This window comes from Carettochelys insculpta, chromosome 31 (assembly GCF_033958435.1).
Source record: "Carettochelys insculpta isolate YL-2023 chromosome 31, ASM3395843v1, whole genome shotgun sequence".
Lineage (NCBI taxonomy): Eukaryota > Metazoa > Chordata > Testudines > Carettochelyidae > Carettochelys > Carettochelys insculpta.
Window position 1 is genome coordinate 4394397 of NC_134167.1, and position 16466 is coordinate 4410862.

The window sequence follows — 16466 nt, forward strand, 5'->3', positions numbered from 1 at the left end:
CTTCTGGCACCTGAAGGTGCTTCAGATGATCAAAGCAAAAATCAAAGGCCTGTCAGAAGAGCACTGGCTGTACGTGCCTGGGCCCTTGTCAGAGTGTGGGCAGCCAGGGGCCTTTGCGGAGAGGCTGTGGGTCAGCCAAATTCTCGCCAATGTGTTGAACCTCTTATGGGGTCTGATCCTTCAAAGATGAGAGTGAGTGTTCTCCTGAAGTGCCTCATCCCATGTGGCTTCCACATGGCACAATTAGAGACGGCCCCAAATCAGAGCTCTGAGCCACCTTCTCTCCTGACACCAAGATTTAAAATCAGGTTTCAAATATGGATCTAAAGAACTGCGGTCGCAGACACCCACTGGGGCAAGGGACCTTCCACTCATAGGTGCGAAATCTTTGACAGGGAAGGTCGCAGGACTGCAGCCGGGCAGGGACAAGCTCGTTTCTATAGCTCGCTGCATGAATGCGTGCACTTCCTAGGGCACCAGCTGTTTCCCCCCTGCAAATTTTGACCTCCCTGCTGTTTGACAGCGAACCTCTGACCCTCCCACAGACAGATCTGACCTTACAGTTGTTCTGCAGTTAGCCATGGCCTGACAGCTCCCCCTCTGCTGCTGTTTGTACAGATACTGTGACAGACAGTAGAAGGACTGCATTGGTACACAGCTATGAGGTTCCCAGCTTCCTCGCCTGAGGCCTCAGATGCTGCACAGAGTGGAGGCTGGGTATTTGCTTGCTGAGCCTGGCTAGCAGCACTTGGCCCCTTGCTCCAGTTTTGCACCGGGCTTGTTGGCTCAGCCCTTAGCAGAAAGCGCTGTCTGTGTTTTCCTTGCTGCCCGGGCTGTCGGGCGCACCTGAAGTGTCAGGACTGCCCCCAGCCTCCTGCCCTGCTGCCTGGATCAGGTCCAGATGTGAGCTGAGGTCTCTTCCAGCCAAGGGCAGCTGGGCTGCCAATAGGTGTCTAGCCCCAGACCCGCTTCTCCGTCACTCCATAACCCAGGTCATGTCTCTCCCTTTGCCTTTTCCTGGGCCCCTCTCCTGCCTGATGGGAGTTCAGGGACAACCTGCCAATCCCTTCTCCCCCTGCCCTGCCTCTGCAGGGCCCCAGGACCCTTGTTTGTTGTCTGCATCCTGGCCTGGGCCCCAGCTGCAGAGGATAAGAATGCCCACTATAGAGCCGTCCCCTTTCATTGCTAGCCAGGAGACAGCTGTGCCTGGGACGGGAGCCACTGGTCGGCCTGTGCCTCACTCAGCTGATTATAAATTATCCAAGAGCAGCTCAGCAAGGACGCGCCAGACAGAGGAAGGGGGTGGTGTGTGGAGGGTGGCTGCAGGAGGTGATGGACCAGGGAATTGGTGAAATAGGTAGACTGCTGCAAACCCCGGAGGCTCAGGGCAGAGATTGGAAGGAAATGGGCTGGCCGGTAGGGCACAGCTGTGGCCCCCCACTTCACAAGGGAGGATCCTGCTGCAGGTGAAGGCCTCTGTGCACTGGGAGGGTGGGGGAAGTGTGTGTGATGGGAAGGGTGAATCAGCATGGGCCTGAAGCCAGTGGAAGAGGCTGTGCTGTAACTGCTCTGCCCAGGGGCTCTGGCTATACACATGAGCACTAGGGTGCACAAGTGCATGTGCACACATATTCGTGTGCACAAATACACTGTCCCACGTGTACATGTTCATGCACCTAAGCAAGCATGCACGGAACACGCACAGCCCAGGCAAGCACAGGCTCAGGCAGTCACACCAGCACTCACAGTCTGAGGCACACAAGAGCACAGTCACAGCTGTACACAACCTGCGCACGCTCCATGGTACAAGCACACGCACGGTCAGAGGTTAGTGTACACACCACAAACATTCACAGTTGCCTTCTTGCGCACGTGTTTTCACATTCTCGTGTGCATGTAGAGAAATGTATGTGCATACAAACACATATGCAGAATTCATACCCCGGGGAGAGAGAGAGAGACGCACACACACACGCACTATTATGTGCAGCGCGCACACACACTCACACCTGCAAGCCTGCTTGTGCATGCAGTGTGCACCCGCACTCACACTATCACACATGGCAGGCTCGTGCGCTCCCCATGCACCAAAGAGGTCCCCAGCCGTGCTAGAACTTAGACGAATCACTCAGCAGCAAAGCACTCCTGCTCCCTCCACCCCTCCAGCAGCTGAGAGCGTGGTGCTCTGCAGAGCAGCAGGATGGGCTGTGGCATCTTCGCTCTTGGCTGCAGCTCCTCAGCTTGAGAGCAAAGCCAGGAGAGTGGGCAGGATTACAGAGCAGAACAGAAGCAACAGTCCAAGGGGGATTCTTCTGCCGGCGGTGGGGAGGCTTGGCCAGAGTGATGGCTGAGCTGCGGACAGGCAAAGTGATGCGGAGGGGGCAAGTCTTCGCCTTCCTCCTGATTAGCCTGGCCTACCTCTGGCTTCCTGCAGACTCCAAGCGAGCCCCCAAGCTGCCCGCCTGTCCCCAGAGCTGCTCCTGCACCAGGGACACTGCCTTCTGCATCGCCTCCAAAGCGGTGCCCAGGAGCCTGCCCCCGGAGGTCATTTCCCTGTGAGTACTGGCAGGGTGGGAGGGAGCGGGTGGTGGGGAGCTTGCTAGGTGAAGGGTGGGACATGGGAGACGGGCTGGGGGTCAAGGGAGATGGAGTTCGGGAAATCTGTGGGCTGGTGGTACTTGATGCTGTTGGGGGGTTGCCAGAAGGCAGTGTATTCTTTGGGGTCCATTGGAGTGGGGTTGTTGCAGGCTTGTGAGGACCGAGAGATATGGTGGTGGTGAGGTGTGAATCCACGAGGTATTTGTGTGTGCACAAGCGCGTGCTGTGTGTTCAATAACAGCCTGATGTGTGCATGCAGGCTACCTGGTGTGTGTACTGCATCCACTTGTTTGCATGAGCCAACCATGCTTGTGTGCACATGAACCTACGCAGGTCTGCATGGCCATACCGACCGTCCACGTGGCTTTCTGTGGGATCGTGCGGCGTGTCTGGGTGGGCGTCGGTGTGACCGTGTGCGTGGCTGTGTGAGCATGGTGCATGTGTGTACATCAGGCATGCCCTGTGAGTCTTTGATCAGGCGGGGTGTGCACAAACATGCAAGGTGTGAGTGTTGTGCAAATGAGTTCCCTGAATAAATGCACATGTTTGTGTGTGTGTCTGTGTGTGAAAGCTGAGGTATGAAAAGTAGTGTGTGCTGGTGCAAGTGCCGTCAGTGTAGGGATAGAGGTACACAAACTCTTCTATCCAGATGGTGCCACCTCCTGGGCAGCTCCTCAGCACAGGACCAGGCAGCCCTTTGCTTCCCCTGTGTTAATCACAGCTGAGTCAGACATAGCAATAAGTCCTGACTGGCCCCTGTGGCATGGCACCTTGCCAGCCTACAGGCCCCCGAGGGCTCCTAATTCTGCCACAGGGTCTTTCCTGACCTGGCTGGAATGACAGCTGCAATGGAAAAGGAGTTGTCTCATCTCATCTTCTCTCTGTGCCTGTCGCTGCCATATCTCCGCAGTGGCCTCCCAGGGCTGACCTGTCTCAGATGCCGTGGTGGTGTGCTTGGGCTTATTATGCGGTGTGTCTGATTTGTGTCTGGGGTGCCCCCTATTTATGCCTGGGGCATGCATCTGCTGTGTGGCGTGTGCAGGTGCCTGGTGCGTGTGTGTGTTTGTGTGTGTGTGTGTGTGTACATCTGATATCAGCGTGTGGGCGTGTCCCTTTTTGTCTGTTGTTTGTGACTGCCCTGCCTGGTTCCTCCTGTGACTTCCCGAGTGGAGCCTGAAAATTCCATCAGAACAACGGCCCTGCCAGACTGGGTCAGCGCTGAGGGCCATCTGGCCCAAGATCCTGTCTCAGACCGCGGGCGGCTCCGACGGCTTCAGCTCAGAGGCAGGCGTAAGAACCCCAGAGTAGCAGATGGGAGATAATCTGCTCCCACCCCGTGCAGAGCTCCCACCCTGAGCACTCACAGAGATTGTCTGATGCCCTAACACGCACCCCATTTCCACCCAGCCTGGGCCCCTTGTCCTTGGCTTGAGCCCCTCAAATCCTGGTGTGCGTGTGTGCCTGCGCATGTAGGGGGCATCAGCGGCAGCTCCCCTTGACACCTGCCGACCTCATTCTTGAATGGGCCACTCTTCCTTCCTGAACACGCTGGCTTAGCTGCAGTCCCCTGCCCCTCATTAGGGTGCTAGGGGGCTGGGGCACGGGCTGATGCAAAAGAAGTGCTCCCTGCTCCATGCTGCAGGTCCTGCAATGCATTTGCAATTCTGTTCCCCCTGCCGGTACCAGCCATGGAAAATCCACCCCCTCTGCCCCCAGGCTCCGTTGGTTTATTTTCAGTCCTTCTCAGATTGCACCAGCTGGGCCTGTCCCAGGCAGATCAGCTCTCTGCAGTGGAAGGCAGGCAGGCGGGCAGGCAGGCTCCTTTCGCGCAAGCATGGCCTTGTCAACTGGAGTCCCAAGGATCCCTGGACCTGAGGGCTGTATTCACAGCGAAAAGAGAGACAGCTCTTTAAATAAACTTCCTCCACCTGGGCAGAGAGGGAGGATACAGATCTCCCACAGAAAGGCTACGTCTACACGTGCAGCCAACATCGAAATAGTCTATTTCGATGAATAACGTCTACACGTCCTCCAGGGCCGACAACGTCGATGTTCAACTTCGACGTTGCTCAGCCCAACATCGAAATAGGTGCAGCAAGGGAACGTCTACACGTCAAAGTAGCACACATCGAAATAGGGATGCCAGGCACAGCTGCAGACAGGGTCACAGGGCGGACTCAACAGCCAGCCGCTCCCTTAAAGGGCCCCTCCCAGACACAGTTGCACTAAACAACACAAGATACACAGAGTTGACAACTGGTTGCAGACCCTGTGCCTGCAGCATAGATCCCCAGCTGCCGCAGAAGCAGCCAGAAGCCCTGGGCTAAGGGCTGCTGCCCACGGTGACCATAGAGCCCCGCAGGGGCTGGAGAGAGAGCATCTCTCAACCCCCCAGCTGATGGCCGCCATGGAGGACCCAGCAATTTCGACGTTGCGGGACGCGGATCGTCTACACGGTCCCTACTTCGACGTTGAACGTCGAAGTAGGGCGCTATTCCTATCTCCTCATGAGGTTAGCGACTTCGACGTCTTGCCGCCTAACGTCGAAGTTGGTGCCGCTACTTCGAAGTAGCGTGCACGTGTAGACGCAGCTACAGAGTCCAAGAGCAATAACTGGCCAGGACTAGGAGGCCGCAGATCAGAATTGTGGGTGTCAGCAGAGCAGTGCTGGAGTCAATGCCTGGGAGACCAGGAGGCTGTGGGCTGGCATTAAGGGACATTGGCCAACAAGAGGGGAGGCTGTGATGCTTATGCAGCACATAGTTGTTGAACTGGGCAGGAAATACTTGTCCTCCCCTGCAAGGATTTTCAAGATTTCTGCATTTTCCCCGTCCCAAGTCAGGACATTTTTGCAAACCGAAGCGCTGTAGAAAATTTCAGATGGAGTCTGGGGGAATGTACCACTTGGATTTCAGCCTTTTCAGAACAGCTTTCCCTTTACTGCACGTGAGAATTTGGAACAAAAAGTCATTTTGAACTGAAAAACAAACCTTTTATTTTTTTAATTCAGAAAATGTCAGAGAAGGGCTAGCCTTGGCTATTTGTAGCACGTATTCAAATCTGTTGGGAAATGAGGGAAACCCATAAGAAGGGACCCTCCTTCCCGGTGGCCAGGGTTGGTTTTACACACTGCTGCAGCCTGCACTGCACTGCTGGCACTTTCCTGAGCGCTAAATGCCCCATCCTCCTGCAAGAGCCCTGAGGCCTTCTCTCTCCCTTTCCTTCTCCGCAGGACCATGGTGAACGCAGCCTTTTCGGAAATCAAAGCCGCGGCCTTTGCTCACCTGCCCCTCCTGCAGTTCCTGTACGTCTCTGGGCTTCTCACTGGGCTGGGGGCTTGTTCCCATCACAGAAGTCCCTAGGGTGGGGGCACAGGCCCTCCCAGGCCTGGTGAGGCAGTGTGAGCTGGGAAAGTCTCAGCAGAGGCTCCTGGAGGAGGCCCTGGAGCTGTAATATTTGCTCTCCCTCCAAAGTGGGCTTGCCAGGTCTGGCTGAGGGGTGCCGCCTTGAGAGAGGCAGATGAGGAAAACCTCCTCTCTAGGTGGGACAAGCCCCAGGGAGGACTCTGATCCCTCACTGCCCTACACTGAGGCACCCCACTTCTGGGCAATGAAAGCCTCCCCTGCTCCACTGACCTCCCCCCGCCGGGGCATTGGGGGCTAACCCCTGGGCATGGGGCAGGCCCTCGCGGCAGGGCTGAGCTGCAGCCGGCAGGGTTTGAACTCACAGCCTGTGTGCAGCAGCCTGCCTCCTCTGTGCTCTACACGGGCACTCCCGGCGGAGGGAAGGGGTCCAGGTCCGCTGTTTCCAGCAGAGCACCCCCTGCAGCGCAGCTGTGCTGGAGCGAGTGGCCCTGACCCCAGAGCTGGTGTCTCACCCTTCTCGTTGCAGCTTACTGAACTCCAACAAGTTTACGCTGATTGGGGACAATGCCTTCACCGGCCTCTCCCAGCTGCAGTACCTGTACGTGCACGTCTCCTTCGCACGGGGCTGGAGGGAGGGAGGGGTGGCAGGACTGTGTGGGAGGGTCTTAGGTCGGGGGTGGGGGGGGGGTGCGGGAGCAGAGGGTGCGACTTGTGTTCCCATCTCTCCCCTCAGGTTCATTGAGAACAATGACATCCGCTCTCTGTCAAAATTCACCTTCCAAGGGCTGAAGTCCCTGGCACACCTGTGAGTATGGCCCAGGCCTGCGGGCATGGCACACTTTGCAGGCCACTGGGGTAGAGTGCACCAAGTACACACCTATGGGTCTGGCCTTCCCATGGGCTGAGCACACTTTGCAGGCCCTTGGGAGTATGGTGCACCTCGCACATGCTTGTGGGTATAGTGTGCCTGGCCTGCTGGGTGCACACCTGTGGGGATGGCATGCCTGGCTCAGGAGCACAACAGGTCCCTCTGTGAGTTTCACAGCCAGCAGACAAACCTGCTTCTCTGACCTTTAGGATCACAGTTCAGCCTTTCAAGGAAAGCAGGAGCTTTGGGTGGGGGTTGTCCCTGTGGGCACAGTGTCGGTTCCTGGAGCATCCCATTTGCTACTTTTCCTGGCAATAAGTCTCTCTCTCTCTTTCAGATCTCTAGCCAACAACAACCTGCAGACGCTGCCTAGAGATATCTTCACGCCCCTGGATATCCTGAGTGACCTGTAAGGCCCAGCTCGGGTGTCCCACCAGCACTAGGGGCCAGTTACTGAGGGAAACGCTGTCCCATGCTGTGCAGAGTCAACAAGCCCAGGAACTTTCGTCCTAGGCCGGGCCTGGGTCCTCTTAGCTGTGCAATCTGCCTCCATGCCCTCCTTCCTGCCCCAGCGCCTTCACCCCTCCCTTCCTGGCCTGCGGATCCAATGGCAGCTCCCTGGTCTTCTCTTTTGGGCTGGAGCGAGTCGCTATCCGCATGGCCCTGAGGCCACTGCGGACTCAGAGCACCAGCAGGAGAGCTGAGGGACCGTCTCTTTAATGAGGCACAAGGGAGCTAATGTGCTTCTCACTCACACACCTCGCTGGAGACTGCCACCCCCAAAGCTGGACCCGTTTCCTTCCCAAGCCCAAGCTGTAGCACATGCTTAGGGGTTCCCACCCTGGTCTATAGCTAGGGGGTGATGGAAGGTCAGTATCAGGGTTCCATGGCTCCTGTGACTGGTGTTGCATTGTGACCTCTCCCCCACACAGAGACCTCAGGGGTAATGCTTTGATCTGTGACTGCAAAATCAAGTGGCTGGTGGAGTGGATGGAGAGGACCAATGCCACGGTGCCTGCCATATTCTGCAGCAGCCCCACCCGCTACCAGGGGCAGAATATACGGGGCCTGGCCCTCCAGGACTTCGACTGCATCACGACCGGTAGGAGTGGCTGCTGCTCTCCCTGCTTCCCCGGGCCTGGCACATGCTGGTGGAATGGACTGGGGCTGGAGGCAGGGGAGGGTGGGGATGGGGCACTTCCCATGGATGCGGTAGAAGAGCAAAGCGAGGGGTGATGCTGCTCTTGCCAGCAAGCAGCAGGTGGGGTGGGGTGACTGGGGTCCCCACTGCTGCCACATGTTCACCCATTGCCCCTTCCCTCCCAGACTTCGTGGTGCATCAGGTCCTGCCATTCCAGTCGGTGTCAGCTGAGCCCTTCACCTACAGCAGTGACCTCTACATAGCACTGGCACAGCCCAGTGCCAGCAGCTGTACCATCCTCAAGTGGGACTATGTGGAGCGCAAGCTACGGGACTTTGACCGCGTCCCAGGTAAGGGTCAGCTGTGCGGACACGGACATCCTGCCATGGCCCTGTGCCTCCCTGGAGGAGTGAGGCTAGAAATGGGAGACTGCTTGGGTTCCATGAGAGTGAGCAGCCAGAACCAGCATGCCCTGTTGTCACTTGCAATCGGTATCTCTATGCACAAGCCATGCAGAGATGTTTGGCGGGGGGTAGGAAGAGGGCACCTTATCCCCCTTGGGTGGCTCATAGCAGATTCTGGGGAAGCTCTGAGCCACCCTAGGGGTTTACACTGCAGAGTTTAAAGGCAGAAACACCTGGCAGTGCTGGGTGGTTCTTCTGCTCCCTTTGGTTGGAGCAATGCAGACAGCAGGGGCTGCCTCCCTGCTGTTACAGCAAAGCAACCAGGAAACCCCCTCAGACCCCGGGCCAACAGCAGGGTGCGTGCTGTGCAGGCAGGAGCGTGTGTGTGTGTGTGGCTGCGTGTAGGAGGGTCTCCACTGTGTTTGTGTACATGTCTGTGTGTATATGTGAGTGATTAAAGAATCATAGACAGGTCAGGATGCAATGGCCCATGATAGGTCATCTAGCCCATCTCCTTGAACTGAGGCAGGCCCGAGAAAACCTTGACTGTCCCTGGTAGGTGTTCATCCAACCCCTTCCTAAAACCTTCCCGTGACAGGGATTCCACTGCTGTGATGGGGTGCAGGGGTCCCCCTGCACTGCACCCCGTCCGCTGGCAGGAGTGACTCTCACTCAGCAGGTATAACAGAAGGTTTATTAGGCAACAGATGCCCAGTTTCTCCCAGAAGCGACAGTACAGCAGCCAGAGACAGTCCTTCCAACCCGTCCTGGGGAGAAGACCCCGAGGGGTGCCCCTCTGGGGTGTAGCTTTCCCCCTCCTCTCTCTGGCTGCCTTCCAGCTCCTCTTCCCCCCACCTTCCTAACTGCCGCCCCCGATTCAAAACTCAGCTCAGCTCCTCCCTGCTCTTTGTTCAGGCAGAGGTGTTACCTGCCAGTTGTAGCCCCAGGGTCATCCTTAGCCACTGGGAGCTGCTGCTAGCCTCAGACATCCAGCCTGACTCACACATGCACCCCCACACTCCATCACAACTGCCTCCCGGGGGCACCTGTTCTCAGGGAGGATGTGCAGGTCCTCTCACTAGGCAGGCACGTGCAGAGGTGTGTGGAGTGTGTATAGGAGCAAGCGTGCTAATGCTGCTGCCCTGCACTAGCCACTCATCACTGGAAGCTGCTCCACAGCTAGTCCCCTTGCACCTCACCCTTCCAGGTGGGCTTGGAAACCCAGTCTGGGTTCTTCTCTTCGTGCATCCCAGGAAGTGCCTGGGTCTGTGAGGAACACAGGTGAAACCTGCCTTCTTTGTGTGGTGTCCAACCGGCGCTACTGCTATAGCAAGCTAGCCAATCATTCTGAAAATATATTTATTGTTCAAGCCAACTAGCCACACTCATCTGGCCAGACAGTCACCGTGGCTAGCGGCTGGCATGTTGGACACACGGCCTGAGTGCCTGGCAGGGAGAGGGAATCCTCAGCCCCGTGCAATTTGGGCATGAAAAGCTGGAGCTACACTTCTCTACCTACCTGGCCTGGGCTCTGGATGCTGCCCCTGGGAGGATGAGAGTCTGGGCTGGATCTGGGGCCCCCCGGCATGGGCTCTGGATGCAGCCGGCCTGATGCATGCTGAGCGTGCACTGGAGCAGGGCGTAGGGTACCTGCCCCGCTGACTCTGCCTCTTGCCCCTTGCAGCTCACTCGGCCGTGTACTGCAAGCCCATCGTGGTGCAGTCGCAGCTCTACGTGGTGGTGGCGCAGCTCTTTGGCGGCTCCTACATCTACCGCTGGGACACGACCGTGGACAAGTTCATCAAGATCCAGGACATGGACAGCAGGAAGATCCGCAAACCCAATGACATTGAGGCCTTCCAGATTGACGGTGATTGGTATTTCATCATCGCTGACAGCTCCAAGGCTGGCTCCACCAGCCTCTACCGCTGGAACCAGAACGGCTTCTACTCCCAGCAGGCCCTGCACCCCTGGCACCGCGACACCGATGTGGAGTATGTGGAGAATGAGGGCAAGCCCCGGCTCATCATCTCCAGCAGCTCCCAGGCCCCCATCATCTACCAGTGGAGCCGCGCCCAGAAGCAGTTTGTGCAGCAGGGGGAGGTGGCCGAGGTGATGGATGTGCAGATGGTCAAGCACTTCACGTTCAAGAGAGACAATTACCTGTGCCTCAGCCGCTACATTGGGGACTCCAAGGTGGTCAAGTGGGAGGGGCAGCGCTTCGTGGAGTTGCAGACCCTGCCCTCGCGGGGCTCCATGGTCATGCAGCCCTTCCTGGTCTCCCAGCGCCAGTACATGGTACTGGGCAGCGACTTCTCCTTCACCCACCTTTACCTCTGGGACGAGGAGAAGCAGAAGTTTGTCAAGTTCCAGGAGCTCTCCGTCCAAGCTCCCCGGGCCTTCCGCTATGTCCCTGTGGAGCACATGGACCTCCTGCTGGCCCCCAGCTTCAAGAGCAACACACTGGTCTACAGGCACGTTGTGGTGGATCTCAGCTTATAGGCGGTTGCCCCTGCCGCCGGCCCAGCTCCCAGCCTCCTGCCTGACACTGTGCGGAGAAAATGTTCCTCCTCTCGCCACGCCCTGGGATCAGGGGACTCCAACACGCTGCTGCTCCTCAGGCTAGTGCATCCCATCCGTGGCCATGCTCTGCCCGCCAGCCCCAGCCCCGCACGCTCACCCCTCTCCACGCAGACCTGGATCCCTGGGTACGTGCACACCCAACACACGCCGTCCGTGCACGTGAATCCGTGAGTGTATCGCAGCCGTCCTGCCATAGAGAAACTCATCCCTGTGCACTACTGCCCTGCAGTATCTCATCCACGTTACAGGCCTGCCCACGTGCCTCCAACATGCATGCACTGCAGCTCCCCCATGTGTGCCCCTGCAGCCTCCCAGCCCTACCGTGTGCTTCTGTACTCACTCTTTACACGTCCCTGGAAGCCCGGTGTGAACAAACACTCAGCGCCACACCCCTTTCTCTCCCATCCATCTCCCCACGTCTCATATTCATGCCCATCTACGGCCCTCCATGGACACCCACCCGCCACCGCACTCACTCCTGCACTTCACACCCACACATCCACTCCTGCGGGTGCAGGCTCATCTGTGAACCCAGACACGGTGCACTGGGGGTGCACCAGGCCAGGCTGCCTCTCCCGCCCTCCGACACACACGTACATCCCTAGACCTGTTGGCCTGACCCCTCCCTCCAGCCCCCGCTGCACACATGCTCCTGTCCTACTCCACAGCCCCCTCAAGATCCATCCCTAGCTCTGGGCATCAGGCCTGGAAGAAGAAAGCCCCTTGGTGTGACTGCTCCTGACCTCTTCCTTCCCGTAGCAGTCACCCCCATTCAGGCTGTAGACACCGCTCTGTGTGGCTGCACCGCTCCAGAGAGCACCCGAGCCCCCTGGGCTCCTGTACCTAGCAGGCAGGCTCTCTGGAGGGGTGTCCAGTAGCAATGGCAGCCTAGCTCATCCCAGCATGCTCAGTGAACTGCCCTGCAAGGTCTGCCAGGAGCTAATGGAAGTAAAGTGGCACCCTTGGTACCTGCCTAACTTTACTACAGTGAATTGCTTTGCTTCCCTCCAGGCACCTTCTCTCCATCCAGCTGCAGGGGCAACAGTGCCCAGTGGTTAGTGCAGGGGACTGAGGCTCGGGAGACTAGGGTTCTGGGCTTGCCTCTTCCATTGACCTGCTGTGTGCCCTTGGATAAGTGGTCCTGCCTCAGTTCCCCTTTTTGTAAGCTGGGGATACCATTGCTTATCCTCCTTTGTGATCTTCAGGCAAGAAGAGTGAACAACAGTGTGCCAGCTATCAGGTCCAGGGCATGAACCCAGGTGCATAAATCCAGGGCCAGAGAGCATACACTAGTTCACATGCCTCCAATCTACCATCCCCCTGCATCTGCTCCAGTGCACAATGCCACAGCAGAAATCTAGTGCATCCGCTCCAATGCACAGCCTGCTGCAGAAGCACCAGTGAGTCTTTCAGGCCAGGCGGGCTGGGGAAACGAGCCAATGCTGCTTTGTCCCGGGGGTGGATTTCTATCATGCCTTTTGCCTGGTGTGTGCTTGCACAGCTCAAATTAGACAGAACCATTGACAGCCCCCGCGGCAGGCAGTGAAAGGAGAGACTCCTCCGGGAAGTCACACGTCCCGCAGGAGAGAGACTGGCATGGAGGAGCCACGGGGTTCCTGAATGCCTAGGACTTAGCCCAGCCAGCTCCAGGTGTGATCCCAGTGCTAGCTCTGCCTAACCTTTGATATTTAGGGAGCAAAGTTGTTCTCCCTGGCCTCTGAAAATTGGACAAGGAGCAATGGGCTTAAATTGCAGCAAGGCAGGTTTAGGTTGGACATGAGGAAAAGCTTCCTGGCTGTCAGGGTGGTTGAACACTTGAGTAAATGGGGTAGGGAGGTTGTGGAATCTCCATCACTGGAGACATTTAAGAATAAGCTGGAAAAGTAGCTAACAGAGATGGTCTGGACGTTGCTTGGTGCTGCAGTGAGGGCAGGGGACTGGTCTCGATGGCCTCTTGAGGTTCCTTCCAGTTCTAGTGTTCTAGGAGTCTATGATTTATGGATGACAACAACTGAAAAAAGGCCACAGGGCCCAAATCATCTCTCGGTCTCACTTGCGTGTTCCCCGCTGACAGGGTGGAGTTGTGTGGGTGTCAGTGACAGCAGCAACTGTCCCTGGGCTCAGGAAACAGAATTCCAGCCCACGGACAGATTCGCATGCACCCCGAGCCCCTTTACACCACAGGCCTGAAGGAGCATGTAGTTAAGTGCCCACCGTGTGCAGGCCAGGTTGGTGCGAAGGGGCTGTCGTGCCAAGCATCAGACTTTAATGCCTCCCTTGGTCCCTAGTGCATCGCAGGGAATGGGTCGGAGTGACCACCTCTGACCCTGTGCTTTGGGGGCCCCTGCAAGCGGCTCCCTCAATAGTGGGAGGGAGGAAGGGAGCTGCAGGGCCCAGGGCAGCCTGTGGGATTACCTGAGGGCCCTGGTGCAGGGCAGCAATAGGGGTCTTCTCTGCTCCCCATCTCCCAGCCCGCTGTGTTCCCACTTCACTACTGTGGAGGCAGACATGCAGTGAGGAGCTCTGCCTTCCTATACCCATCCCAGACGAATGGGGACTGGTTCCCTGTGCCTGGTTTTCTGACACGCTCCTTGTGTGTTGGGGAGATCTCACTTCCTCCCAGGGGGCTGAGAGATGGGGAACATCAGAAAGCTCTGCTCCAAAGTCCCTCTCTGCTGGGGTCTCCAGGCCTCTTGCAGCTACAGACCTTCAAGGCAGGGGGTCTTTCTGGTGGGTCAGAAACACCAGGGCAAAGGGCCTTTACGAATTGCTTTGGTGCTTCATCCCCTGGCAGACTCACCAGGCACCTGTGTGCCATTGTGCTGCTCTGTTTATTCGTCTATATTGTCAGTCCAGAGACTAGAACCATCCCTATCTGTTGGCTTCTATGGCCCATGTCCTCAAAGGCACTTCCGTGCCCAGTAGTTCCTATTGAAATCAGTAGGACAGAGACACCTACATACATTTGAGGACCTGGGCTTCTGTCCCTGCTTATCCCCAGTGCTACATGTCACATTCCCCTGCCTGTGGGTGTACTCTGAAAAAAGAGATAAAAGCCTACTACTGCTGCTTGCTGTGGGAATCGCTCCTTTAGCTCACGTGCCAGAGGCCTGGGGTTTCAGGACTGACAGCTCCTGGTTCGAACCCCGCTGGCTGTCACTGGGGGAGGATGGGTGGTTACCTTTGCTGCAAGGAGCACCTGAAAAGAAGGGAAAGGCTGATCAGGAGGTGAGGGCTTCACAGGGATTCTCTATCCTGAACAGAGAATAAGGCCTGAACTCTTGAGGAATATGGGCCTCTCCTTTGTCCGCAGTATCTCACTCCTGAGCAGCAGGGCTCCAGTCTCAAACCTGCCTTCTTCCCCTGCAGCTCCTGCAGCTCCCCATGGGACCAGGATTGGCTCATGGGGGCTGGCTGGAGGTGTGCAATGACCCCATCAGCAGCCTTGCATTCCCTCTGCTCCCCAGCTGGGGAAAGGAGCAGCCCTGAGGTTCTTCCGCCCTCTGCTGGGGAGCCGGGAGAGGGACAGCTTGGGTCAGCTGTGCGGCAGGAGCCCCTTCCCTTGTTCTCTCTGCAGCTGCCTTCTCTTGCCTGTAACTCCTCTCTTGGCCACATTGTCTCCTTTCCCACCCCCAGAGCAGAAGGCTCCCTGCACTCAAGTTATAACCAAGGTGTGCCAGCTTCTTGTAAATGCTTCCAAAAATAAACACACCGTGACACTGCCGCTGTCCTGTGTTCTGAACCAGCAGCTGGGCGGCGGAACCTGCCAACCCCAGGGCTGGAGCGCGTGTGTGTGTGGGTGTGTGTGAATGCACAACCTAATGGGGGTGTTACAAAACTGATATTAGCCTCTTCTCCCTTCCACCTCCAAAGAGTCCCTCCCTAAGCCCCCGTTTCCTCTCCCATTTCTGGCACAGATATCCCCTCCCCTAATCTCACATTTCCTCTCCTTAATCCCAGCATTTCTATGGAAATTATATTTACATCCTGACTATAATATATATTTGCAACACAATAAATAACACTTTAAGAATAAAGCCTGGTGTCACAGCCAACTATTGCTCTTAAGGCCAGCCGCAGAGTTCACAGAAAAGGTCTGGGAACCAGGACATCTGGTTTCTCTTCCCAGCATTCCCATTGACTCACTGTGTAATCTTGAACAAGTCACTTCTCTGATCTCTGTCTCTATTTTCCCATCTGTAAAATGGGTGTATGGCCAGATGGGACCATTATGATCATCTAATCACAGGGTCTGAGTAGCATACGTCAGGGAATTTCTCCCAGAGAGGGCTGCTTCTAGTGCAAAAGGTTGTCACTGACCTAGAGTATGTCTTTTAGAGTGATTGGCCTACCTACCTTTGGCAGTGTTTGTGAAGCTTAACTTGTCACTCTTTGAGAAGCACTTTGAGATCCCTGTTTGCAGACACAAGTACTTTTGACGAAGACGGATATATGCAGAAGGGCAAATGAAGGGTAAAGGCATGAAGTTTAACTGATCCCTTTCCTCATATACATAGTAGTGATTAGTAATTCATGACTAACTCTTTGTTTCTTTTTTTGACACCGTTCATGGGAGGACTTCCCAAGCGCTCACAGACATGAGTGCATTAAACCACACAACATAGGGGAGTAGGGTAACAGCCACAGTATTTTACAATCAAAACAAAAAAGCAGTAAAGTAGCACTTTAAAGACTAAAAACATAATTTATTAGGTGAGCTTTTGTGGGACAGACCCATTTCTTCAGACCACAGCCATACCAGAACAGACTCAATATTTAAAGCACAGAGAACCAAAAATAGTAATCAAGGTTGACAAATCAGAAAAAAAATCATCAAGTTGAGGAAATCAGAGAATAGGGGGCGGGGAGGCACCTGGAGCAATGATTCCTCAGCTCTTGTCCCCTATTATCCCTCCTCTATTTAAGATACATTGATGATATCTTTATGATTTGGACCCATGGTATAGACACTCTAGAAGAATTCCACAGAGACTTTAACAATCTGCACCCCACCATCAAGGTATGCCTCGATTACTCCACGTGAGAGATACATTTTCTGGACACTACAGTACAAATCAAGGATGGCCTGATTGGTACCCCGCTCTACCGGAAACCCACTGATCACTATACTTACCGACACGCTTCTAGCTTCCATCCTGCATGCATAACTAGATCCATTGTTTACAGTCAAGCCCTTAGGTACAATCGCATTTGCTCTGATCCTACTGACAGAGACCGAAAACTACAAGATCTTTACCAAATATTCATAAACCTGAACTACCCGCCTGGAGAAATAAAAAAACAATCGGCAGGGCCAGACGAATACCCAGAGACCAGATACTCCAAGATCGGCCCAAAAAAGCCAAGAGCAGAAAACCACTGGTTATTACCTACAGCCTCCAACTCAAACCACTGCAACGCATGATTAAAGACCTATAACCTATCCTTAATCAGGATGCCACACTCCAGAAGGCCCTAGGTGACAGGCCTGTTCTCTCCTACAGACA

General features: G+C 55.8%; 1 protein-coding gene across 1 annotated transcript; it reads left to right on the plus strand.

The window, feature by feature from the left end:
• The first annotated feature begins 2343 nt into the window (after positions 1-2343).
• LGI3 (leucine rich repeat LGI family member 3) lies at positions 2344-14962 on the plus strand. The gene is made up of 8 exons (XM_074981681.1): positions 2344-2555; positions 5831-5902; positions 6490-6561; positions 6697-6768; positions 7169-7240; positions 7764-7933; positions 8158-8322; positions 10061-14962. Exons 1-8 carry the CDS (start codon positions 2344-2346, stop codon positions 10876-10878), a joined length of 1653 nt encoding a protein of 550 aa, XP_074837782.1. The 3' UTR covers positions 10879-14962.
• The last annotated feature ends 1504 nt before the right edge of the window (positions 14963-16466 follow it).

What these genes read in the sequence shown, in the direction of transcription:
- LGI3 (XM_074981681.1), top strand. Translation starts at nt 2,344, where the DNA reads ATGGCTGAGCTGCGGACAGGCAAAGTGATGCGGAGGGGGCAAGTCTTC. An exon ending in CCCCCGGAGGTCATTTCCCT is followed by an intron (nt 2,556 to 5,830) that starts GTGAGTACTGGC and finishes CCTTCTCCGCAG; the next exon opens with GACCATGGTGAACGCAGCCT. An exon ending in CTTCGACTGCATCACGACCG is followed by an intron (nt 7,934 to 8,157) that starts GTAGGAGTGGCT and finishes CTTCCCTCCCAG; the next exon opens with ACTTCGTGGTGCATCAGGTC.